Below are 27,485 nucleotides of genomic sequence, written 5' to 3'. Positions count from 1 at the left end.
GTCGGGCACTGTCATGGAAATGAAAACCTCATATAAAGTCATATTCTTCTTTGTTATAGAACAGCCATTGATAATGTATCCACCACACTAATAAATAGAGAGCAGAAGGCTTCTTCTGTTCAACAACATAGAGTAACCTGACACAGTTGATATTTTCAACTTTTTTGGGCCATGAGATGAGACAAAGCTTTTACTTGGCAAGAACTAATGAACATTTTATTTATTATGGGTTTTCCAGTGATGATTATGATTATTTTTTGTAAACCGTACAGTGATTAGTTCCAACAGAAAGTAGGTGTCATACCATCAAAACTGAAGACAAGAGCAATATTTTCTTGATCCAATAATTTGACGAGTTGCAGTGCCTGATACAGATTGGAAGTGTGACGCAACTGACGTTGTAGCAGCCGATTGGCTGTCATTTCTAGCCAATGGGAGTTCCCCAAAATTAACTGCTGTGAAGATTCCAATTTTCCCTCAGGGTACTGCAATGTAAAAAGACAACGCCATCTTCATTTCAAAAGTACACCCCAATAAAATTCTAGAATATAGAAAAACTTAATTAACTTAATTATCAATTATATGATGTGTAATGACATCATAGATAATACTCATCATCAACAACAAGACTAATGAGCTGATATGTATACCATTCTTAATGATACCATGGATTATTTTACACATTATTGTATCGTCACTATATGGCTGAAATATTGCCGAGGTGACGTTAAATTTTAACTCACTCACTCACATTATTGGAAATGTGCAAAAAGGTGGGCAGTTGGCACATAAGTGAGATAATAAACATGACATAACAGCTGATGCACAGAAGTACAGACCTTACAAAGTGAAATTGTTGCAATAGTGTACACTAAGGAAACTAGAGGTTGACAGCATGAGGGACAACCAATGATGACACCATCTTATGTCACGCAATCAGCTGGGAATGTCATCATAACATCATTAATCATCATTTGATGGTTCCAACCATCCAGGGTTGCACAGTTTTATCCCCGATATGTATCTTCATTGAGGATTAGATCATGTTTAATAACTAATTAGATCATGAAATACACTGGCACCTTCACTCTCCAATAGTCTGGAGCTCTGGTGTAGGCTAATTTAGCATTCTCTTCACAGAGCAAATACAAACATTCAAGAGCATGCATAGCTTCATAATTTGGCAATAATTATTACATTTGACATTGCATCCTTGAAATCACAAAGAAGACCAGTGCAGATGCTGTAGTTCCTTCCCTGTGTTAATTCAGCCAGGAACTTCAAAAACGGGAGCAGTGGTGAGTTCTGAAACAAAAGCAAGAACACGCAATTGATTGGTTTAACTAGCCCAATCCTATCTGTCACTCTGTAGTTTTACAAACCTGCTCAATCCTATCTGTCACTCTGTAGTTTAACAAACCTGCTCAATCCTATCTGTCACTCTGTAGTTTAACAAACCTGCTCTGTAGTTTAACAAACCTGCCAAATCCTATCTGTCACTCTGTAGTTTAACAAACCTGCTCTGTAGTTTAACAAACCTGCCAAATCCTATCTGTCACTCTGTAGTTTAACAAACCTGACACTATGTTACTAGTAGGCATGAAAAAAGGTTTTAACAAATTAAGACATAAAAACGTTTTAGCTTGAGCATGCTGAGCCATTGTTTCACCATAAATCTACAACAAACTTTTGACATGAAAAGTCTTGATACTTACGGTTTGAAATATGTCAAATCCTGTAGCAAGAGTATATTCCCAATGTTTGCCAATGTAAAGGTCAATCAGAATTTCAAGCTCTGCCATATTCCAAACTGAGGCTGATTTCCCATGAGCCTCTAGGAACTGAGCATGCTCAGTACGATCCATCATGGCCACCAACCATCCACACAAACAGCCAGCCACTGAAGCATCCTAAATATCAAAAGCATGAAGTGGAACTAAAACAATTATACGTACCATAACTATGATCAGTCTCAGTTAAAGCAGAGCTACTATACCAATGTAATACCTCTGTGCATGAAGAACTGAGGAACTTTCTGATCAGGCAATCAGCATTGAGGCTTCTACACTCTCACTCTCAGACTGAAGGATGTATTCAGATCTAGATATCTGATTTCCATGTTTAGAACACAAACTGGACATTCCTTCTCTGAATTTACACAGCGAAAGTTAAATCTATATATTGTACACGCCCATTCATTTCTAGACCCAAAAGGGGGTAACCTCAAAGAAATATTTGTGTTCTTTGTGAGTTTCCTTTAGAAGAAAAAAAACTTTTGGAATTGAGATAGTAAAAAAATATATGACAGGCACAAGTGCTTCCTTCATTTAGACTAGCAAGTAACAGATGACTGACAGTACCTTCTATGACTGTGTCTTCTGATCTTCTTGCAGTAAGGTATTGTATTGAAGTAGTAGTATAGGGAATAGCGGAACGGGACCACATATATGCACCATGCCTAGGAGCTCCATACTAGCTAATTCGGCTCCCAGAGTCACAAAAAAATTAGTGTTTTTCACAAAACTATATCGAACCACTTTTCGTCTCCTGACGCAAGTGCACTCGAATTAGAGATATGCAGGTGTATGGATATAGAGGAAAAAAAATGCCAGGAACCAAGCTATCGCGCGAAGCCTATGCCGATATCCGATCTGGTCGTTTGTCCCTTTGGAGGAGGAAAGGAGGAATGGAGTTGTAGACTTGTCTAGGCCCGTTTTCGTATTCCAACTGCTTTTCGTGGAATTCATGGTACGGAAAGTAGGGCGTGTGCCTGGACGAAAAAACCCAAACGCATGGTTTGAATACCCTACTACAATACTTTTTTTCCAAATAGGCTGCATTCCACACATCGACTTCTCTACTCCATTTGGAAGGGGTCCCTAGTAGTTTTTGGCGTTTCTGTCCTTGTCTTGTCGGCCAGTGTGCAGTGCTTCCTTAGAAACAAGGCGACCTTCCATAGAAACAAGGCGGCTATCGAAAGGTAGGTCCACTCTTGCATCGATTCTACCATCTGCCACACCTTCTGGATATCCAGATGCTTCTCTTCTTGTTCCTCCTCTACGCTTTCTATTTCCTCCTGGAGTTGTTCGTCATCGTCGTCCTTGTCCAGCCCAGACAAGATGTCGACCAACATAGTCGTGGTTTGATCCGCATGAGCCGACAACATCGCCGAGTTTTGCTCCACACGAGCCGACAACATAGTCGCATTTTGCTCCACACTAGCCGAGACAACATAGTCGTGTTTTGCTCTACACGAGCCTCAATCTTCCCCAGACAATCGTAGAAGTCCTGGATGGTCAGATTTGGAGCTGTCTCGCTAGCAGGCAAGATGGTCGACGGTTCTGCAGCAGGCAATATGGTTGTGCTGGAGTGCGACGCTGGAGCTATCTCGCTGGCAGGCAAGAGGGTCGAAGGGTCGGCAGGGCTTTGATCTCCTTTTTGCATAGTCCTGCTCGTTCTTCCTGGATTTGTATTTCCTTTTGTAGTGCCTTTTTTGCTCTTCATCGCCAATTTTCTGCCTTCTCGGACTTCAGTAGCTCCAGCAATGTTCTTCCTCACGTTTGTGTAGCCGGAGTAGAAATTTTGCGATTGGCGGCTATGTTAGGCATTTTTTGGAAAGGTTGGTCGGATCCTCCTCTGTCCAGCTTTTGGCATTTCTTCTGTCTCCATTGCCATTCGATGTGTGGAGTTGGCGGTAGAAATACACATGGATCCATGCCGGATGGATGTTGAGCTGTTGGCTTCTAGCTTATAGAAGCTATACCTGCTCGGTCTCTGGGAGCAGCAAATCGACTTCTCGATCGTCTTTCCGATATGGGAGAGTGGCAGATTTTGCCAAGCCTGCACAGAAACGGTCCACCCACAAACTGTAGATTTTCCATTCCGCCAGCATCTCGAACCTTTCCTCGTATCTTGTAGCCTTAGACCGGAATCGTTTCTCCAGTCGGCGAATCGAGTAGCAGCAATAGTCGGTTCTTCCCTTCGTATTTCGCTACGGCAAACTTATTGCACGTGTAGATTCCTTCCGGAACTTCTGCGGCTTTTCGGTGTTCGTTGCACGGGGCTGCCACTTCCATATCCTTGGACCCGCTGTAGTCCCTGTGGCGGCTCTACTTTTCCCGATAGCTGCCGGAAGATACAAGAATCTTTCTCGCATGGACAATTGTCCACCAGTTTGTCGAGGAGGTGTTGGTATCGCAGGCACCAGAAGAGGCAGTCGTCGTCGTACAGGTTCTCTATGTTCGAGAACAGTAGGGGATCGCGATTTCTTCCAGAACCTCGAGTGGAAGTTGCTCCTGTGGTGTGTAGTCTATCGCTTTCTTTTTCTCCAGAGAACGCATTTCTTGCTGCCGATGCAGTGGTCGATGGCGCCACACTTGCATGTAGAGTTGTCTGGTTCCAAGAGAGTGGGGAGTTTCGATATAGATATAGATATAGATATAGATATAGATATAGATCCTCCTCGCTTCCCGAAGGGACAAACGACCAGATCGGATATCGGCATAGGCTTCGCACGATAGCTTGGTTCCTGCCATTTTTATTTTCTATATCCATACACCCGCATATCTCTAATTCGAGTGCACTTGCGTCAGGAGACGAAAAGTGGTCCGATATAGTTATGTGAAAAACACACAAAAAATTGTGACTGTGGGAGCCGAATTAGCTAGTATGGAGCTCCTAGGCATGGTGCATCTATGCGGTCCAGTTCCGCTTTTCCCTATACTACTGAAGTAAAAGCTTTAACCTTCATGACCCTGAACTTTTTTGCAATAAAATGCAAACTGATTTCATGATTTACATGACTTTGTTTACGATTATTGTAAACAGTTTCAGAACTGAAAATTAGTGATTATTATGATGTCCTTGACAAGAACACAGGTCACAATATCAAGTAAAAGTGAACTCTGCTATAACAACAAGGTACCTCTTGACATGCAGCCAGTTCAGCAAACAGAGAGTTACGGAGGACAACAGATGCTTGTAGGAGGGACTTCCATGGAGAGGCGGCCGCCTGTGACGAGAACACCACTTGGAACACATCCTCCCCCGCCGACTCTTCCGTCAACGTCAGGTCAACTACAACAATCAGAGCGTCACATTAACTACAACAGTCAGAGGGTCAGGTCAGCTACAACAGTCAGAGGATCAGGTCAGTTACAACAGTCAGAGGGTCAGGTCAACTACAACAGTCAGAGGGTCAGATCAGCTACAACAGTCAGAGGATCAGGTCAGTTACAACAGTCAGAGGGTCAGGTCAACTACAACAGTCAGAGGGTCAGATCAGCTACAACAGTCAGAGGATCAGGTCAGTTACAACAGTCAGAGGGTCAGGTCAACTACAACAGTCAGAGGATCAGGTCAGTTACAACAGTCAGAGGGTCAGGTCAACTACAACAGTCAGAGGATCAGGTCAGCTACAACAGTCAGAGGGTCAGGTCAACTACAACAGTCAGAGGGTCAGGTCAACTACAACAGTCAGAGGGTCAGGTCAACTACAACAGTCAGAGGGTCAGGTCAACTACAACAGTCAGAGGGTCAGGTCAACTACAACAGTCAGAGGATCAGGTCAGTTACAACAGTCAGAGGGTCAGGTCAGCTACAACAGTCAGAGGGTCAGGTCAACTGCAACAGTCAGAGGATCAGGTCAGTTACAACAGTCAGAGGGTCAGGTCAACTACAACAGTGAGAGGGTCAGATCAGTTACAACAGTCAGAGGATCAGGTCAGCTACAACAGTCAGAGGGTCAGGTCAACTACAACAGTCAGAGGGTCAGGTCAACTACAACAGTCAGAGGGTCAGGTCAGTTACAACAGTCAGAGGGTCAGGTCAGCTACAACAGTCAGAGGGTCAGGTCAGCTACAACAGTCAGAGGGTCAGGTCAGCTACAACAGTCAGAGGATCAGGTCAACTACAACAGTCAGAGGGTCAGGTCAGCTACAACAGTCAGAGGATCAGGTCAACTACAACAGTCAGAGGGTCAGGTCAACTACAACAGTCAGAGGGTCAGGTCAACTACAACAGTCAGAGCGTCACATCAACTACAACAGTCAGAGGGTCTGGTCAACTACAACAGTCAGAGCGTCACATCAACTACAACAGTCAGAGGGTCAGGTCAACTACAACAGTCAGAGGGTCTGGTCAGCTACAACAGTCAGAGGATCAGGTCAGTTACAACAGTCAGAGGATCAGGTCAACTACAACAGTCAGAGGGTCAGGTCAGCTACAACAGTCAGAGGATCAGGTCAGCTACAACAGTCAGAGGGTCAGGTCAACTACAACAGTCAGAGGGTCAGGTCAACTACAACAGTCAGAGGGTCAGGTCAGCTACAACAGTCAGAGGGTCAGGTCAGCTACAACAGTCAGAGGGTCAGGTCAGCTACAACAGTCAGAGGGTCAGGTCAACTACAACAGTCAGAGGGTCAGGTCAACTACAACAGTCAGAGGGTCAGGTCAGCTACAACAGTCAGAGGATCAGGTCAACTACAACAGTCAGAGGATCAGGTCAGCTACAACAGTCAGAGGATCAGGTCAGCTACAACAGTCAGAGGGTCAGGTCAGCTACAACAGTCAGAGGGTCAGGTCAGCTACAACAGTCAGAGGGTCAGGTCAGCTACAACAGTCAGAGGATCAGGTCAGTTACAACAGTCAGAGGGTCTGGTCAGCTACAACAGTCAGAGGATCAGGAGGATCAGGTCAGCTACAACAGTCAGAGGATCAGGTCAACTACAACAGTCAGAGGATCAGGTCAGCTACAACAGTCAGAGGATCAGGTCAGCTACAACAGTCAGAGGGTCAGGTCAACTACAACAGTCAGAGGGTCAGGTCAGCTACAACAGTCAGAGGATCAGGTCAGTTACAACAGTCAGAGGGTCTGGTCAGCTACAACAGTCAGAGGATCAGGTCAGTTACAACAGTCAGAGGATCAGGTCAGCTACAACAGTCAGAGGATCAGGTCAGCTACAACAGTCAGAGGGTCAGATCAACTACAACAGTCAGAGGGTCTGGTCAGCTACAACAGTCAGAGGATCAGGTCAACTACAACAGTCAGAGGATCAGGTCAACTACAACAGTCAGAGGGTCAGATCAACTACAACAGTCAGAGGGTCTGGTCAGCTACAACAGTCAGAGGGTCAGGTCAGTTACAACAGTCAGAGGATCAGGTCAACTACAACAGTCAGAGGATCAGGTCAGCTACAACAGTCAGAGGGTCAGGTCAACTACAACAGTCAGAGGATCAGGTCAACTACAACAGTCAGAGGGTCAGGTCAACTACAACAGTCAGAGGATCAGGTCAACTACAACAGTCAGAGGGTCAGGTCAACTACAACAGTCAGAGGGTCAGGTCAGCTACAACAGTCAGAGGGTCAGGTCAGCTACAACAGTCAGAGGGTCAGGTCAACTACAACAGTCAGAGGGTCAGGTCAACTACAACAGTCAGAGGATCAGGTCAACTACAACAGTCAGAGGATCAGGTCAACTACAACAGTCAGAGGGTCAGGTCAGCTACAACAGTCAGAGGGTCAGGTCAGTTACAACAGTCAGAGGGTCAGGTCAACTACAACAGTCAGAGGGTCAGGTCAGCTACAACAGTCAGAGGGTCAGGTCAACTACAACAGTCAGAGGGTCAGATCAACTACAACAGTCAGAGGGTCTGGTCAGCTACAACAGTCAGAGGATCAGGTCAGTTACAACAGTCAGAGGGTCTGGTCAGCTACAACAGTCAGAGGGTCAGGTCAGCTACAACAGTCAGAGGGTCAGGTCAGCTACAACAGTCAGAGGGTCAGGTCAGCTACAACAGTCAGAGGGTCAGGTCAGCTACAACAGTCAGAGGGTCAGGTCAGCTACAACAGTCAGAGGGTCAGGTCAGATACAACAGTCAGAGGGTCACTGTAGTTTATTATTATTCCATGTGAAGGCCTTTTAAAGACAGGCAGAAGGTTTTTCAAGCCTGGGGTTAACCCTGGATGATGTTTTCTCTGCTCACCTGGCTGTGTTTGATCCTGAGCCAGTACCTCTCCCTGGGTGGAGGTCAAGCTAGCATGGTCCTCCTCATCACTGCTTGCATTACCTGAACAGAAAACATTGTTACCATGGTCATATCTTGCATACAACATTAAGAGTGGTGCAGATGACTCAACCTGCCTTTGACAGGCCAATTGTTTGATACTGAATACAGGAAAATTCATTCCTGTCCACTAGGCCTAGACAACTAAGTCTGACAGAAACTGTAAACATGGTTATTTGTCTCTCAAGCAGAACCAAACACAAAATCTGAAGTCTAGAAGTCTGTAAACCTCAAAATATGCTAAAAAAAATCCCCTGAATTCCAAAGGCATTGACAACATGTTAAGGACAAATCACTGTACCTCTCCCCTTTGATAGGCCAATCTTAGCATAAAGTGAGGATCTGGCATCCTTCGCAGAGCCCCTTGTCTGAGTGTCACTGGGTGTTTCGGACAACTTCCTTCGCAACATGACAGACTTTGCATCTGCATTTTCTATGACATAGTGGAGGTGTTCGCGTAGATGTCGACTGCGGAACTGGTGAAGCAGGCCCTGCAACTGATCAACACATTTGGCAATAGTCATGGATAAATCAAGGAAAAATGTCACCAAATTCAAATCACTTCTTCAGTACCGAGTGTGCCAAACCTGTTGTTTAGGGAACTGATGCAGCTGGGCAAACCAGAGGAAGGGCAGCCATTTATCAGCATGGGCACATTCCTCCAGGAACACAGTGGACAGAGGTAGATGGAGCAGGTGGCAGAGGGTCACGGTCAACAGCCACTGGTGGGCAGCCTCGAAACTTGTACTGGCAAGACAGGCAAACACACATCTCACACATCAGTAATGATAAACCGAGTGATTCAGCATCCTTTGTATGCAAAACAGTTCTCATAAACTACAGCTGATTTCAACTTCATGACATTCGTGAATGCTGCTCAAAGATACATAAATGTCTGCCCCTTCACGGAATATTCCCATGTTTTATTCGAAAATGAGGGAAAGTTAGTTCTGGATCAGGTACATGGGAAGTAACACAAAGCTTTTGGTGAGGGATGCTCAACACAGACACAGACACAGACATAATCTACTGTGGTAGGACTTAACATGTTTGTGTGATTTCCATGATAACAAAATACTCAACATTTAGGGATGACTCATTTTGGAAGGAAGAAGGAAAATAATTGAGGTTGTAATATTTTTCTTGTGAAGTAATTTTCTTAAGATTGAGATTGTGAAGAGTAAGTTTCTTAAGCTTGAAAACTAAGCCTTGACTTGACACAGGTGACCCTGTTGGATGCCCAGGTCCCCAGTGAAGCAAGGACTGCTACCAACCTGTTGATGCCCTTCTTGATGATGCTGTCTGCAGTAGCCTTCTCCAAGGCTTCCACCACACTGGGGCCGTTCCTTCTCCGCCGCCTTACACAGTTCAGCAGGAGGTCCACTGTACAACGGAACGGTGAATGTGGTTTCATTGACAAGTATTAAATGTAGAGTATGGTTAATAGTGCTGGTATTGGCATACAACCTGCGATACGATACATCATGATTCTAAAAGTTTAGTAACAGCGATATATTGCCAAAGTATTGTTCACTGAAGCTGCGATACGATACGAATCCCGATACAAGGGTGTCGATACGATCACAATACTAAAGCTTAATTCTAACACCAACTATAAAACACTTTAAGATCAAAACAAAACCACTTGAAAGTATTTCATCAAATTCCGCCAGCTTTTTTTACTGTTCATTCGGAAATGAGATAATTACGTTTATACACGGACTAATAAAATGCGAGCGCTATGTTTGACATAGTTCCTGATGCAAGCATTTCCTTATGAAGGGAAAATAAGTATGCATATATTTTAATCATTAAACAAAAGTAATTTTTTCTTGACAGATATCGGGCTTTGGCAATATTCAAAGTAAAACATCGATGTATTGTGGCCCATTTGAAGTATCGTATCGGGATATACGACTATGTAAACCTTTGTATCGATTCATTGTATCGGTGGCCCATGGATCGATGCATCGATGCATATCGATGAATCGTCACACCACTAATGGTTAAGAGTACAAGTTACGAGTGCTTGCATACTTCAAAATCCTTGCATCAGAATTTATCATGTTATCTGTTTTGTAAAGATATTAAGATATTTCTATAATTTTACAGCTGACATTAATAATGACATACAGTCAATACAGCTGGTGTAAAGGACAATACTGATCACTAATGTACACTGGTATGCATGTAACAAGTGAACAGTCAGTGAGGCATCTTGCTGAATTTGTTACTACTCCAGTAGGGGTAGAGTTTCAGTGTGCTGCTGACAAATGATAGGAACAAGCTCTATCCATCTGCCATGTTTCATTTCCAGAGCATGAACTCTTAAACTATCCTTTTTTTTTTTAACTGGATACTTATATAGCGCACATATCCCCACAACTAGTACATGCTCAAGGTGCTGGTATTTTAACTATTCAATATTTCTTCATGAAACAAGGGCTGCACTTGTGCATTTTGCTATTCTGGTGTTATTCTATTATTTTGCAAATAGAACAAAGGCAACAAATTTGGCTGAAGTTCAGATGAAGGTAGGGTTTATTTAGGGAACACTCTTTAACTGTTCAATATTCCCTGTTGAAACTGTGTACAACAGCATAGGAATCTGTATCGAAACGTCTCACTCATGAAAATAAAAGAAGTTGTTATCCACAGGCAGCTTGGGTTATCCAGGGTAATAATAATTAGATTGTTTGGGCACTCCGAGCATGCATTGTGCACGGAGCAATGCATATGATAAATGGACTAGTATTATCATTATTATTAATATTGCACTTCCCAACTTCTAAAATGCAACTCAAAGATGTTGATTTGAATGTATAGAAAGCGTTTAAGAAACAGAAATAATTAAATTCATTTTGTCTTTAATGAACATTTGATCCTGCCAAGGTTCTTCACAAGGTCACTATCATTTTATGTTCCACCATTGTAACATGACTGAGACACAGTGAAGACAGAAAATCAGATCATATCCAATTCTTCTTACCCACTTCTTCTTCATTTGTGTGCATCAACTCCTTCCTCTTGTCAATGGTACCCATAATGCCATTGTTCTTGTAGGCGAGAATCTCCACACCTACTTGAATGTATGTTCGCAGTGGCAGGCTGTCCTGGTCAATCATCTCCACAAACGTTACACATGCACTTGTGATTTCGGCACTGGTGAAGTTCTTCACTGCCATCCATAATGCCACTCCACACACCGTGTTTATCCTGAGAGATGAAGTGCAAGTACATTCATCTACAGCAGCATATTTATCCCAGCCTATCGTTATCATTGTCAGCCATAGTGCATGACTCTACACTTCATTATCAATATCTGCTTCAATGCACCCATCAATATATCATCAGAATTGATCTTCAGTAACCCATTAGCTTGTCTTCAGTAACCCATGCTTGTCGACCGACTACGGCGAGATCGGATGGTCAGGCTCACTGACTTGCTTGACACATGTCATCAGTTCACAATTAATCGATGCTCATGCTCATGTTGATGATCACTTGTTGATCACTCTGGTCCAGACTCGATTATTTACAGACCGCCGCCACATAGCTGGAATATTGCTGAGTGCGGCATAAAACTAAACTCACTCACTCACTATTGACACTAATCTAAATGTCATTATCAGATATAAACACCAGTCTATACATCATTATCAGCTATAAAGCCAGACCATATATCATTATTATTTTCATCTCAAATGCACTGATTTACACAATCATTATCAGCCATAAAACACCAGTCAGTATATCAGTATGATCTATAACACCCTGGTTTACATATCATTACTATCTATAATGCACCCTATTCATCATATCATTATTATCTATAACACCCTCCATATCATTTACCTATCTACATGGTATATATCATTACTATCTCAGCTTTAAAAACACCCTCGTTTATATCATTTCATTGTCTACATTTGCTGTAACACAATGGTTTACTATCTAGCAATATCATTACTATCTACAGTCTATATACCATTGTATATCATTTAAAATGTTTAATGGACATTGTTGGATGTCTATCTATATGAAATCTATCATCAAAAACAAAACAACAAATTATCTACATGCAACAGTCTATTCATCATTATCATTATTATCTATAACACACTGGTATATATATCATTCTCAGCTATAAAAATATATTTCATTGTCTATATTTTCGCTGTAAGAAAATGGGTCAGCAATAGAGCACCCAGTCTATATACCACTGTATAGTTATGTTTAATGGACATTGTTGGATGTCTTCAGATGGAAATCTGTACAAAAACAAAACTGTCCCTCTATTTCACAAAACCAAACTAAAACCATGGCCTGCTGGATCCAAAGAGCGAGCTATCAGGATGTATTCAGCCATGAACCAGCTAACGCAAGCTCTGATTTCCCAAGTGTATTGGTTAGCTGTTCTAAGATCCTATGTGGAGGAACTCGAAAAATTCCTCATCAAGGGTGCAGATACATGGATGGTGAATTGTGAGTCTTGTACTGCCTTTAAATCTAGCAGTGAGAGTCTGTCAACAAGCCTAAGTTTGTTCAACTGAACTAAAAGTGGTTGAAGATTTGATGGGTGCTTGGCCAAGGTAGCCTACACTGTATACGAGTAGAGGTTATAGGGGCTAAACAACCCACATACTCAGGATCCAAACACTCTCAGCATCATTGTCCCACTGTGAGATTATACCTTTTGAAAATATCAGGTGGACAAACTGACTCTTGCTTCAAGTGTTATTTTGGGCAAGAACTGAGGTATTCTCATAATGACAAATGATTTCTAGCGAGGAATCCTTCTGATTTTGACCATCACTTTCCAACTAAGTATCTGTGCAACTTACCTCTTGTTACTAATAGTTGTTGCCCCTGAGTCAATCTCCTCTGCCAGGAAGGAGAGAAAGGCATATGTAGGTCGACCATGTTTGGAGGTAGTATATGTAGCGGATCTTCTCAGAGTAGGCAAACTGAGACACCAGGTGGGACTGGGAGAATGCGACCCGAAAACTCTGGCACTCTGTAGAAATACACATTGATCATGTTCAACTTGTTTGGTTGTTTACTGCTTCAGGGCACATGCAACAACAGCCCAACTAAATGAGGGCAGCTTGGAAATAATTGAGTTTGACTGAGGCCATGGAGTGATTGACGTTATGAACACTGCTCCACGTTGGTATGATACTAGCAATCAGTCAAATATCCAGCAAGCCTCTCTTACAACAAGCATTTGTATCTTACTGGGGGCCTACTGGGTAGTTTCTACTGAGTGTACATCATAGACTCCCTTGTAGACAATCATTGCAAGTCAAGCATGCATCAGGTTGTGTTATATATGGTGTGTATGCAGTATGTGGCATCATGTGATTTGTAATCAATATGTAATTATTGCATTGTATCATGTGTGTATGGTATTGTATTGTGTGATGTTGTATTATGTGATTTATGTGTGATATTGTATTGTGTGATTGTGCACATGGTAATGTATTGTATCATGTGAGGTGTGTGATGATGTATTGTGATTGTGCACATGGTAATGTATTGTATCATGTGATGTGTGTTGTATTGTATTATGTGTGATGTGTGTGATATTGTATTATGTGATTGTGTATATGGTAATGTATTGTATCATGTGATGTGTGTGATGTTGTATTATTAATGATTGTGTATATGGTATTGTATTGTATCATGTGATGCTAGTGGTATTGCATTGTGATTTATGTGTGATATTGTATTGTGTGATTGTGCACATGGTAATGTATTCTATCTTGTGAGGTGTGTGGTATTTTATTGTGTGATTTGTGTGTGGTATTGCATTGTGATTGTGTATATGGTATTGTATTGTGTGATGTTGTATTGTGTGATTTGTGTGTGATATTGTATTGTGTGATTGTGTACATGGTAATGTATTGTATCATGTGAGGTGTGTGGTGTTGTATTGTGTGATGTGTGATGTTGTGTGTGATTTATGTGTGATATTGTATTATTGTGATTGTGTACATGGTAATGTATTGTATCATGTGAGGTGTGTGGTATTTTATTGTGTGATGTATGTGATGTTGTATTGTGTGATTTATGTGTGATATTGTATTGTGTGATTGTGTACATGGTAATGTATTGTATCATGTGAGGTGTGTGGTATTTTATTGTGTGATGTGTGTGCTAGGCCTACCTTCTCCAGCTTACCCATGAAGATCCGGATTAGAATTGATCTTCAGCAACACATGCTTGCTGTAAGAGGCGACTAACAGGATTGGGTGGTCAGGCTCACTGACTGGGTTGACACATGTCATTGTATCCCAATTCACGTGAGATCGATGCTCATTTTGTTGTTGATCACTGGATTGTCTGGTCAGACTTCGATTATTTACAGACCGTGGCCATATAGCTGGAATATTGCTGAGTGTGGTGTAAAACTAAAGTCAGCACTAACTCACCTTCTCCAGCTACTGTGTTTCCATCCTGCCAACAAACAATCGCGTCTTGGGTCCTAGTGAGGCGCACTTCCCTGAAAAAGAACCATGAGCAACTATTACCCACGCGTTTCCAAATATTGTATTCCTGAATAACATTGTTCAGTCCTTATTTGTCACTCAGAAGTCTTGTGAATACACACTCATAGGGTTCCCTTGGGCTGAACTAGCAGCTGGCAGCCCGCGCATGGGTGGTAGGTGAGATAACTCTGAGTAGTGGGGGACATAGAACAATACATAACAAGTTTAATGTTTGTACACAGGACATTTTCAGCAGCAAGAAAATGCATATATGTACTTTCCAAATAAGATGTCTTCTGAAAGAAAGAATGAGTCTTCTCATATCTTTCTGCCAACACCTTTACCTCTCTCCTCCTATTGACTGCCAACACCTTTACCTCTCTCCTCCTATTGACTGCCGACACCTTTACCTCTCTCCTCCTATTGACTGCCGACACCTTTACCTCTCTCCTCCTATTGACTGTCAACACCTTTACCTCTCTCCTCCCATTGACTGCCACACCTTTACCTCTCTCCTCCTATTGACTGTCAACACCTTTACCTCTCTCCTCCCATTGACTGCCAACACCTTTACCTCTCTCCTCCCTGCCCACACCTTTACCTCTCTCCTCCTATTGACTGCCAACACCTTTACCTCTCCTCCTATTGACTGCCAACACCTTTACCTCTCCTCCTATTGACTGCCGACACCTTTTACCTCTCCTCCTATTGACTGCCAACACCTTTACCTCTCTCCTCCTATTGACTGCCAACACCTTTACCTCTCTCCTCCTATTGACTGCCAACACCTTTACCTCTCTCCTCCCATTGACTGCCGACACCTTTACCTCTCTCCTCCTATTGACTGTCAACACCTTTACCTCTCTCCTCCTATTGACTGCCAACACCTTTACCTCTCTCTCCCATTGACTGCCAACACCTTTACCTCTCTCCTCCTATTGACTGCCGACACCTTTACCTCTCTCCTCCTATTGACTGTCAACACCTTTACCTCTCTCCTCCCATTGACTGCCGACACCTTTACCTCTCTCCTCCCATTGACTGCCGACACCTTTACCTCTCTCCTCCTATTGACTGTCAACACCTTTACCTCTCTCCTCCTATTGACTGTCAACACCTTTGCTCTCTCCTCCTATTGACTGCCGACACCTTTACCTCTCTCTCCTATTGACTGTCAACACCTTTACCCTCTCCTCCTATTGACTGTCAACACCTTTTTACCTCTCTCCTCCTATTGACTGCCAACACCTTTTACCTCTGCTCCTATTGAATAACAGCCTTACAACCCAAATACTACCAAAATACATTGAAAACCATTCTGCAGAAGCTTAACAGTTAATAACCATCTGTGTATACATGATATATATTACTCCTGACAACAAAACATCCATGACAGCTGAAAAATAACCAATAAAACTTCCAGAATAAAAGCTGAGAAAAGCAAATTATGAAAACTATCTGTAGCGTGTATTCACCATGTTTTGATGACAGCCCATACGTTCAGTGTGAGGGAGTGGATGTGGTTATAGATGATTCAACTGTAATATACTACTCACACTTTGCTTAGGATCACAAAATTCACAACTTTACTTAAGCGTAGATTTATAATTTGAAACTGCATCCATTTAAAACTGGATAAATAATAATATGGCAACACCTCTTTTGAGGCAAACAGACACTTTAATCTAACATACTGAAACCTAGGATCCATGCTTACAATAAGCTTAGATATTTAAACCAAATTGACCCCACATAATAGTTTTCTGTTGAATCAATGATTTGATCATAGTAAAGTGTGAATGGTATACTTCAACATTATCTCTGGAGGGAAGACAGGCAATGAGTTTCACACACTGTGACTGTGAGGGGGGAATAATAGATCCAAGGTCTAAGGCATAGCAAGTGAACACTTAACCTCACAATCCCTAGTAACACAAAGACTCTGTGAAGAGAACTATATGAGATTCTACCCTGACTGGTGACTTACCATGAGCAGCGCTGAGTAGATCGTTGACATCGATGCTTGAGGGAAGCTATGGAGCCGGTGGGGAACAGAGCGGAGTACAGTTTGAGGAACGCATGCTAACTTGTCCTGCAGTAGGTTCTGGTCCATGTTCAACATCGAAGATCTCCACCCATCCGATGTCAGGAACATGCAATAATGTGTTGGATAACAATAACAACAACAAAAAACAATAATAACAGTTGTATATTTATAATCTGCCAAATCCCGCACCTAAAACTTTGGCCAAAGTCTCAGTCAATGTATATCGGTGAGGAATCTATTCCCAGCTCCCTGGGGTACATACAACCCAGCATGATGACCTTGTTTAACGAGGCCCCAGGGCTCCAGATAGCTTTAGGGAGGTGTGGGGTACCCACCTCCCTATTACCAAGAGGAGGTACTGAGAATTTGGAAGGGAGTACTTGTACATGTGTGAGTGAGTTGGTGATGTGGTTTGTTATTTATAATATTAAACAACCTTTTCAGCTATTAAACTTCATACATGTTAGATTACAAAGGTGTTTATGTGGTACATGATACTAACCCAAATCACTTATATTATGTTGTACTGCATTGATTTTTGAATGCGCCTGTCGCCCTTATCCTAACCAACGATAATTCACTATAACCTTCGCACACTTGAAGCATATGAACCTGTAAAACCGGCAGTAAATCTAGATAGTTACATCATAAGGTCTTAATCATGCCAGTGCGTGGCACCTATACCTGAAGCAAAGGTGTAGGCAGATATGGAAGTGTTAAGCTATGGCAACATTCACATGATCTTATGTAATGAGGTCAGCTAGGAAGGTTCTTCCATCTTCAACACACTGGCTGCAATACTACGAGACTTGCCTGGTATACGACATCCCGAAGTCTCACGGCAATAGAAGTGAGGCAGCACCATTTTACTGGACAACTGGGTGACATGGAGTACATGCAAACAATGAACAGTTTACGTTACTGTTTGGAAAAACATGGGTGTGCGCTGGACAAAGCTAGAATCAGAAAACAGGGATTAGAATGCCTGAACAAGGTGTAGCTCTTGCAAGTTGCACTCTGCCTCAGAATGCTGTTCCCTGTGCTCATTACACTGTGCAAACTAAAACATGCCCAGAAGGTGAGGTGAGGGTGATAGTGGGTTTCCTGCGTGAGTGGCCTGAGAATGGCCCCGGCTCATATGGCGGCGTGCATGCGGTGTGTATGTACTTTCGTTGCTTGTACTAGCCCAGACCCAAGCTGGTTTTATAGTGCTAGCCCACTGGGGTCACCATGCATGAGTGAAGCCGGACGTTATACTGACTCCGGCGCATCAGTCCTTATTTATACCCGTTAATGCCGAAAGCACCGAAGGCAGGGACCAACAAATAGCTCATTTTAACGTCTTTTGGTATGATGTGGTCGGGGATCGAACCGTGACCTTCCAGCTCTCGGTGGATGCTCTAACTGCTGGCTACACCGTGGAGGTGGTCATACCCTGAAGGATTTCCAGCAGCATGTGTTTGAAAAGTAACATACTTTTATACCATAAGAGCTGAATACAAGCAGGTTAAGCGTGATCTCCACACCAAGGCACAGTGACGCTGTAAAACAGAAGTGACAGATCCCATCTAAATGTCAGTGATTTCTGTTCCTACAGATCAATCCTTTAAAAAATACAACATCATCGTTACCATCCGGAAGGCGACAGATGGTGAAGAAATGCTGCAGACTGGCCAGCCATGTCTTCAGGGGAAGTCTTAGCTGTCAGCGGGCGATCTTGTCCAGCTGCAGTCTAAACAAACAAACATGGCCATTCAATACCTCGACCTAGCTAATCATTCAATACCTCAACCCTAGCTAATCATTCAATACTTCCCACATAGCTCATCATTCAAAACCTCAACCCTAGCTAATCATTCAATACCTTCTGACCTAGCTAATCATTCAATACCTCCACATAGCTAATCATTCAAAACCTCGACCTAGCTAGTCAGATAATAAATGCAATTTTGATGATCATAACCTTGTCTACACCACATTGCCACTTTGGCTACTAAACGCATTCTTATTCAGTAATGTTTCAAATAATAAAAAATGCATCTATAACCGTATATGCTGAACAAAATATTTCCAGAGTGTTCCTTAATGAAACCTTCACATTAGTAATGTAGCCAACATGGATGCTGGTGTTATAAAACAAACCTGTGTCTCAGGGCAATGTCTCCATAGCGGCGGAATGAGCTGGTGTCTGGTGCAATAGGCCAGAAGTGATGGTGGAAGTGTTGGAGGTGTGTGTTGATCCAGGTGCTGTAGAGGTGGGGAACCACAACACCCTCCCACTTTTGACAGGTGCTTCATTAAATGGAATGTCAGACAGTATCTCACTCCCCAAAAATAACTTTCCTGCTCAATTAAAAAAAATAAGATCTCCACAAAGATCATTCCTAATAAAACATTTTCTCGGTAAAATACACAAACATCACTTAAATTAAAACTTTGCGAAGGTGACTATAAAGACACAAATATCACCTAAAATAAACTTTTCCTTTAAGTAAGTTGATTCCCGAATCCCTTCGAAATAACAGGTACCCATGAGCAAAGACACCAGAACAATCTTTTCGATGCAATTCACGGGCCTGAGGCAGAAAATAATATTTCACTTGGCTCCCACATGGCAGCAATGACCCATATCATTATCACAATCTAATATCATCATAGGGAATTTCGAAGTGAGCTGTTCCCGATGGTTGCGAATATGACACACTTCTGGTACTTATTTCCCTGTTGTAAGCATTCTGTTGTGTTCAGTGAACATGTCTGAAAAACCCAGAAGTTACCAGGAAGAAGCTGTTGTTAGAATTCACTGCGTTTTTATGGTATGACCAGAAATTATTGAGAATTTTAGGAATATGTTTAATTGGTTTCTATTATAAACAACCTTGATTAGCTATCAAGTCCTGGGTTTCATTCAAGAAAGACAACTCCATTGCTAATACTTTTTCATTGGTTTGTGAAAAAGTTATTACCTTTGTTTACTTGGCAGACGACATTTTCAGTGATCCTCGCATGGATGATTTAGAGAAGAGGAAGTTGATTTTAGGATATTATAACAAGGACATCAAGATCAATGAAGTGATTTCAAGTAGAACAGGCATCCCTTTTGTCCACTGTTTATAGTGTTTTTGAAAAATATTGCAAAATGGATATGGCGGTGAGCAGCAGGGAGGCGCAGGTAGGCGAGAAAATTGACAGAGACAATAAGAACTGAGTTGCATGCAATGGGTTGGCAGAAAAGTCGAGGAATTCCATCACCCGATCATGAAACCTGGAACAAAAGGAGCCGGTTATTGAACTGTGGTGCTTACAGCATAGAGCTTTTAACTGGGACAATGTGATTTTCTCCAGATGGAAGTTCTTGTGTGGCTGCTTCAATACATTGGAAATTGGACCAAATGAACGAAAAACCTTTTGTATCACCGCCCTAAAGGCTGCAGTCCGAAATTTAGGTCGCGAGGGTGGCATATCTGTGTTAGGGGCAGCGCCCTCTGTGTATTGAAGGGAATATGAACAGTGAAGCGTTTTTTTACAGATATTCTCGAGGGACATTTGCATATGCTGCTCCGTGTTCTATGGAATTTTGGATTTTACAGAAGGACAATGACCCAAAACATCGTTCAACATCACAGGCCTGGTTTTGGGACCCAAAATATGACATTAATTGATTGGCTAGCCTGACCTAAATCCAATAGAAAATGTTTGGGGGACTGTAATGAAGGAAGTGTCAATAAGAGAATACGTGAAATGTGCTGTGAAATGAGAAAGAAATTGGTCTGATATTGGGTTGACTTTCTAACTTTGATCAGTAGTATGCCCGCCGCATTGAAGCCTGCATTACCTTGATGACTTGACAAAATACAACTGTTCCTGCTTTGAATCAGGTTCTGCTAATATTACATTTATCATTGGTAATGAGTGAAAAATTAACGGAGTACGATAAAGATTCTCAATAATTTCTGGTTGTGCTGGCATATGTCAAAATCGGTTTCTATTAGCAGGATATTTGTTTCTGTCTATTCAGGTGAAGCTAATTGTTTGGAATGATGCCCTTAGCATCGGTATTTTAATAATTTTATATTCTCACTTGTCTACTGTCAATTGTTTTCCGCCACATGCATTAGCGCCCGCCAAAGAGGCATTGCAGAGGTCAAGGTCACTGTAAAGGTCAATGATGCGGGCGTTGCTACAGCAACATCTTCAGTGACCTCTCTGATCATGGTCCAAGTAAGGTCGAGGTGCATCGTCATGGCGATTAGCTCAAGAATGCTTCCGCAGATGGATGGAGCTGGTTAATGGCGCGGCGGTTGTTGGACATTACCAATGAGCAATCGTAGAAAGATAAGTTGAAGCGTCTATTTTCAGATTTTCCATTCGATTTGGTTGTTGCAGATAAATATAAAGCTTGCAGAATTCTCTGTAGTTTTTGTTTAGAAGCTCAATATAAATTATGAAACTTTCACCTGCTTAACTTTCTACTTGTGCTATGGGCCTGGCCTTCAGTTTCGAATAAGATTGATTGATTACTTTAAAGTGATTACTAATATATAAACCATTATGACATCATATGTCTGGAGTATACTTGATGTTATTACACAATGTGTAATAACATTGTGGAATTAAACATTGTTATCTTCCAGCGGGTGGTAATAATTCTTTATATCTATAACTCCTCATGTAAAAACATGTGATATTCATATGAGCAGTATCAACAATAAGAATGGCGTTTTAACCATAACACAGAAACAAGATGATCTAAAGTCGATGCAGCACAACAATGCAGCACTGAATGCATTTCCATCACGAGAAAGTGAAGTTTGGAGTTCAATTGTTCATTTTGGTTTGTAAGGTGAGGTGAAATTGGGTTTTAGCGTCGTAGCGAGAATGTTTTATTTAACATGATGGCGATGCATGCGTGTGTATGTGCTAATATGCGGCTGCTGTACTAAGCCCAGGCCAGCTGGAACATGATGCTTTAGCCCACTGGGAATACCATACGCGGTGAAGCATGAATACCCCTCAGACACATTATGACTCCGGGCGACCGGTCCTTGTTGTACCCATTAATGCGAGCACCAGACTGGGACCAACGGTACCATATTCGCGTCTTTTGGTATGGCGGTGGAGGATCCAACCGGGCGCTGCATCGGGCAGGAAAAACCCAGCACGCACCGGGCCGGTCTGGTTTGTAAGGTGGAAAAGCTGGAGAAGATCCGCAGTCAAATGCTGAGGGTCAAATATAAGGCTGGCTACGGAGTGTGAGCTACAAATAAAACCCTGATGTCTTTCAGAAATGGTCTATGTTCTGCAGAATTAACATGTCCCCATGACAACCAAACATTGCACCTTCCTAAGCGAATGATTAATCCACAGCTTCATTAGCTATGATGTGTACACAGCGTATTTTTCAACAGGTATTTGTTGGTATAGTGGTTTTCAGTATTGGATGTGAGAAAGTTACCACTGTAATGTGTTTACTCTACTTACTCAGAGGTTGTATGCTTGTACAACACGAAAGAACCATACATATGATGCTGTTCATCACACAGCTCTACTTACTCCAATTCCACATATTATTGGACATCAAAGACTCTACCATCCCTTCCAATCCTGTGCTTCTAACAGAATTCTCTCCTTGTTTCTTGGTCCCAAGATGGTATCCATGTCAAAATCTCAGCATATAGTAAAATGGACATTCTGAGGCCCTTACTCCCTCTGGCAGTGTTCACCTCATGACTAGTTTGTTCAGTAGAAGTGCCAGAGAGTTTCATCGGCCATGTAGTGCGCGTTTTCGGGATGTATTTCAAATCTGATCAGTAAAGTACCAACATAATTATCAAGTTGTACTTTAGATCATCTTCATACGCAGTACATGTTTGTAAAACCAAGAACAACAGGCTCAGATTGACACCATTGTATAGCAATGGCTGTCATATTTCTTAGAAGGCATATAATGAAGTATTCAGATGTATTTTTAAGTTAAACATAGGTTTGGGATGAGACAGCCACCAGAGTTGGCATGCGAGGTTTCTATGCAACACTTACTGGTTTAAGAGTCCTTCTTCGGCTTACCTATGGGTTACACTTTCAGCAAACTTTTCGGGGGTAAAGCGACATTATCTCTGATATGCTCTACGGTATATTAGATGTTTGGCCTTAAACTACATGAATATGATAAATCCCAACATTCAGTGACTGAGGATTGTGGCGATGGGGTCATTACCTGCTGCGGTCGCCCGTTCGGTGAGCATATGGCTTGGTTGGAAGGGCTGCGTGAGAGCTGGTACAGCGCTGCTGCAGGAAGGACACTTCGCATCCTCTGGGGGAAGACTGCCAGTCCTGTCCGGAGTAGATGATATGAACATTTGGAATGCGAGACTTCCACACACTCTGCCAGGGTCCACAGTTTGGCTGGGAGACATCAAAACCTGCAGGCAAATTACCTGGGCAATTGCTGGTGAACTTCTTGGATAAAGAATCAGGACCTGCGTTCCTCCGATCGTAGTGCTGCGGCTGTTGTAAGTCTATGCTAAAGTATGGGAATGCGATAGTCTTAGGGCTTAGGAAAGGGACCCTCATATCTGTCAGATAAACAACTTTCATCCCAAGTTGAATAAAGTCTGAGATTTAAATGTTCAAATGGCAAGGTAAGGTATGAGAGTTACGATAGCATTTCACTTTACGATTTGCTTTGTTTAAGGAGAATTCGCCGATGCGTTTCACATAAACAGACTAGTGGTGACTCGAGGCCAACACCGTCCTTGTTTTATCCATTGATCACGAGCCAGGCAGGGTGACAACAAAGTACTTACTTTAAAATCAACTGGTAGGATAAAGCCGGGAACGCGGCCATTGCCGATCTCCTAGACCACGAACCAACATGGTCTCTCAACAATGGAAATGTGCCAAACAAGCATGCCTGATAGCTTACTGATAATGCTCCTTAGGGAGGTTATTTAGGAATGACATAAATTTGACTGCCAAAGATCCCTCCAGTCTGTAGCTTTCCCAGTGTACTCACCACCATATTACCTAAAAGCTTCTTTGCTTTATTCATATCTTTGTTGGTTAGGTGAAGGTGGGAACCACAGTTCTTCGCGGTTGTTCAGCCTGGCGACACCTGTATCACCTCTCATTAACATGTGTGACTGCAGGAAAGAGTTCTTCAAAGACCTCCACAGCATCCTGGAATGATTGGTTACCATGGTTACTGTAGTCACAGAATCCTCAATATATATCATTCTTGTGAGGGAAAGATATAGAACAATGCTTGATGAGAGCCGCGGAGATTTACTTGGCCCCATATCTGCCCATAGCTATAACTAACATTATGGCTTTGTGGGGTGACTTATCTGAGACTAACAGGACCCAACAAAAGATGGAACCAAAATTGAATTGGCTGCAATGTAGTGAAATACCTCAGGATTAAAGTAATTATGGACTTTTCCCATGTTAAGTGATGATAAACCATCAGCATGATGCTGATTGAGAGAGCTTCCATAATCCATTTGCATATCTATTATATGATGTTTATGATATGAAAAACAAAACAGCTAATCATTCTCAAGGCTACAATAACAATCCCACCTCTGCTGTCCAAACATGACATTCAGACTCCTCCAGGCTGTTAGTAGTCAGTCCATCTGGGGCATCGGGGATGCGGCGATCAATCAGCAATTTGTCAATTTGCACTTCAACAACGTAAGGCACCATGGCGCTATGTTGATACCCATCAACAGGTCAATGGCTTTCTCAGGCCACCTTTCTCCTCCTGATGCTCGCTTGGGTCTGGCCTCAGTGATTTGACAGACCATTAGTGGACAAACCATGCAGAAACTCCCAAGGTCAAGGTCAAAGAGTTTGTTGGCAAAGTCACGTGGACTGCTGATCATTCACATTTTCTCTCCTGGCTTGGACTAAGCGGGGCTGGCTTCTAGCTGCCTCACGCATAGTGGCCAGAGTTGGGCATGTCCACAGCATGGACTCACATCCTCAGCACAGACACCCGGGGACACAGGACGGCTTCTGTTTGTTGGCTGTGAACACTGGAAACATCAAGATGACTCTTGTAATACTGGGATGGAAAATGGCACTTACACACGTTAAATAGCTCAATCTAAAGTTTGATTTTCAAAAACAAAATGGGGAGTCTTCTTTAAACCATTACTGTCCAATATTTGCTGTCAGCATTGTTTAACTTTTCAATGTTGTGGAGTTTGATAATTTGGAGTGCTTTCTCCGAATCAGAATACTAATGATTGATTCTCAAAAATGTATGGCAAAGTTTTTCACAATATGCATCATTCAGCATATATCTTAACATGAAGATCAACATGTACATACAGTTCTCCTTGCTCTTTCAGAAGAAAGCTACAGTGTCCAGCTGCCGATGTTGTATCTCGATCTGCAAGCGTGTGAACTGGCACCTCCCTACATACGCCCCACTTGTTGAAGTCACACAACATGTGTGCAGAAGTGCAAGCCACCATACAGCATCAGCTGTCAACAGATATAAATACATATGTTTACATCAGAATCCATGTATAAATATACGGTTATAATACAAATACCAAAATGTTTGAATGTCAAATGAATACAGTACAACGCCATAATAAGAACTCCTGTTCAGGGTTTCCTCACCAACTTCTAGACCAGTCTGTCAGTAATCTTTACAATTACCAATGTCAATCCATACATATTTTGTGTACGGTAAGCGCTGCAGCAGAAGGTGAATTGTATTTCCACGTATCTATTATCAAATATTTTTTGGCTCTAGAATTATGGTTTCAATAACCTCAATTATTGAAGGCTCTTTATTACAGCACACATGGCTCAAGAGAAAAAGCAAAATGGCTCTCCAAATCTGAAAGGTTCTTACTACTAAACTTAAAATGTTTAATAATATTCTCAGATTCCAAAGCTATTATTGAGAATAAGTCTATTCAATAGATTCCCTCAACACGTTTGAGACAAGACGTACCTAGCTATACCTTGCTGACAAGGTCTTCTATGCTCTAGCAGCTTCAGTAACAACATGGAAGACAAAGACATCAGCTGGCGACAAGGTGGGTGTGGCCTGGTGGAGGGACAACTCCTGGATCTCTGATTGCTGGAATACTGCAACCACACATGGACACAACTGATGAGGTATCTGTTCAGTTCTAAGATGATTCCCATAGAAAACATCTTTGATACAACATACATGTTTGGGGGCACTGTGAAATGGCACACAAAATTGAGGCATTACAGTTATATGTTGGAAGTTCGTAAATGCCACAGTCATTTCTCAGTTGGCATATATCTATGTTACATATAATTTTAAATATGAAAGTCAGTGTTCTACAGTCACTGTACATCTATGTGAAATAGTACCAATTATGAAAAGTCAGTGTTCACAGTCTTTGTACATCTTTGTTGTTGTAATTATGAAGTCAGTGTTCTGCAGTCTTTTGTACATCTATGTTAAATGGGGCCTATTATTTTTATAGACCAAAGGATTTCCTCAAAAACATTTTGAAAATCATTAGCTGAATATGATTACATGTAGGTCTCATGGTATTCAATGGGGAGACTTTAATATATATGCTATACCTTTTCATAAAAATTCATTGTGTGGTATGCATCCACACATAGCAGCCCTCGCCTCAATGCCCTCTGAAATGAAAGATCAAAGTGAACCTGCTTGCGGCCATGTCCTGCTGTGTACTGGTGAATCTCCGGCGGTAACTCTTGACTATCTGAATTTGTTTTAACAGTGCTCCACAGCGTTATGTTGGTTTGAAGCCTGTTACATGCTTCCTCATGTATGGCTGTTTCTGGAAATTTTCCCACTGCTTTGGTTGGGGTGCTTTTTTCTTCATGTAGATTTATGCTTTTTTCTCTCCATGTAGAGATGTCGCCATGAGCTTGAATTAGGTGGTTGGGTAGAAATGTCCTGTCTCGGTGGGATGAAATACTGAGGGCTCCGCTTAAGACATTTAGGATAAGCTTTGATCTTGAAGTGTGGAGCAGCCAGTCTAATCGAATCAGTCTCTGAAATCATGTATTCTCCATTCTGATGGCTGGATCAAGTTTACGAGAATTGTAAATCAACGCGGCCCCACCTAAGCGACCAGCAACAATGTCAAAGATCACCGACAGGCAAGAACAGCAGGAACCTAATACATCTCATTCCTTACCAAATTAGGTGTTTAAGCGAAAAGAAGTATTGAAAATCAAAATAGAAATTGTAGTTAAAGATGCCAAGGTAGATAAGGTTTTGTCTTGAAATGTGTTCGCTAAACTGTTCCTAAGCCCTGGTCTAGGCCATCCATCTGAAATCTAACCTGTCACCGATTCGTTCGGGCCGGGCCTTGGCCTAGCATCAATCTACACTGCTGTATTTGTTGAACACCTGGGTAATAATAATAATAATAATAATGTCCATTTATGGCTTCAACTCCACTGGGGGCGTGCTCATAGAGCATACAAGAAAGCACTGTATAATACAGGCCAAGCCTAATGATGAACACATAAAGGGATACAAAAGAGCTTCAGTTTTCTCTGCCAGAACCACCAACTGATGCGGCAGCAATTTGGAACAAGGTAGACAACTGACTACTTCCAGGAATAGCCAAAGTGGCTATGTTGGCGGTGTCGGAATCATCCAGTAGCTTGATGGAGGCGAAGATGCTGGCAGGAATATGGTGGGCGTGCAGTGAACCAGGAGAGAGAGTGTCACAATAGCCGACACCTCAGCTACTGAAATATAAAACAAGAATATTAATGTACATTAAATGTTCATACTCAACCTCCAAATTATAAGAATAAATTAAAGACAGAAAGTTGTTCTGTAACATCAACATGATAAATTCTAACAAGGTCATCAGAGACATATCCCCGGCCCCCT

The 27,485-nt window shown here is 42.2% G+C and overlaps 1 protein-coding gene across 1 annotated transcript; it reads right to left on the bottom strand.

The window, feature by feature from the left end:
• Window positions 1–275: 275 nt before the first annotated feature.
• Window positions 276–16,669, bottom strand: LOC124265661 (spatacsin-like). The gene is made up of 11 exons (XM_046700461.1): window positions 16,544–16,669; window positions 12,910–13,082; window positions 11,055–11,281; window positions 9,340–9,448; window positions 8,653–8,812; window positions 8,367–8,562; window positions 7,985–8,068; window positions 4,925–5,076; window positions 1,716–1,910; window positions 1,198–1,305; window positions 276–485 (listed from the first exon to the last, which is right to left on the bottom strand). The coding sequence occupies exons 1-11, from the start codon at window positions 16,667–16,669 to the stop codon at window positions 276–278; spliced, it is 1,740 nt and encodes a 579-aa protein (XP_046556417.1).
• Window positions 16,670–27,485: the final 10,816 nt, after the last annotated feature.

The sequence above is a fragment of the Haliotis rubra genome, unplaced genomic scaffold, assembly GCF_003918875.1.
Source record: "Haliotis rubra isolate DU_JTF1 unplaced genomic scaffold, ASM391887v1 Scf99, whole genome shotgun sequence".
NCBI classification, from domain to species: domain Eukaryota; kingdom Metazoa; phylum Mollusca; class Gastropoda; order Lepetellida; family Haliotidae; genus Haliotis; species Haliotis rubra.
Note: the sequence above shows the minus strand (reverse complement) of the source record. Positions and strands in the feature narration are given on the sequence as shown.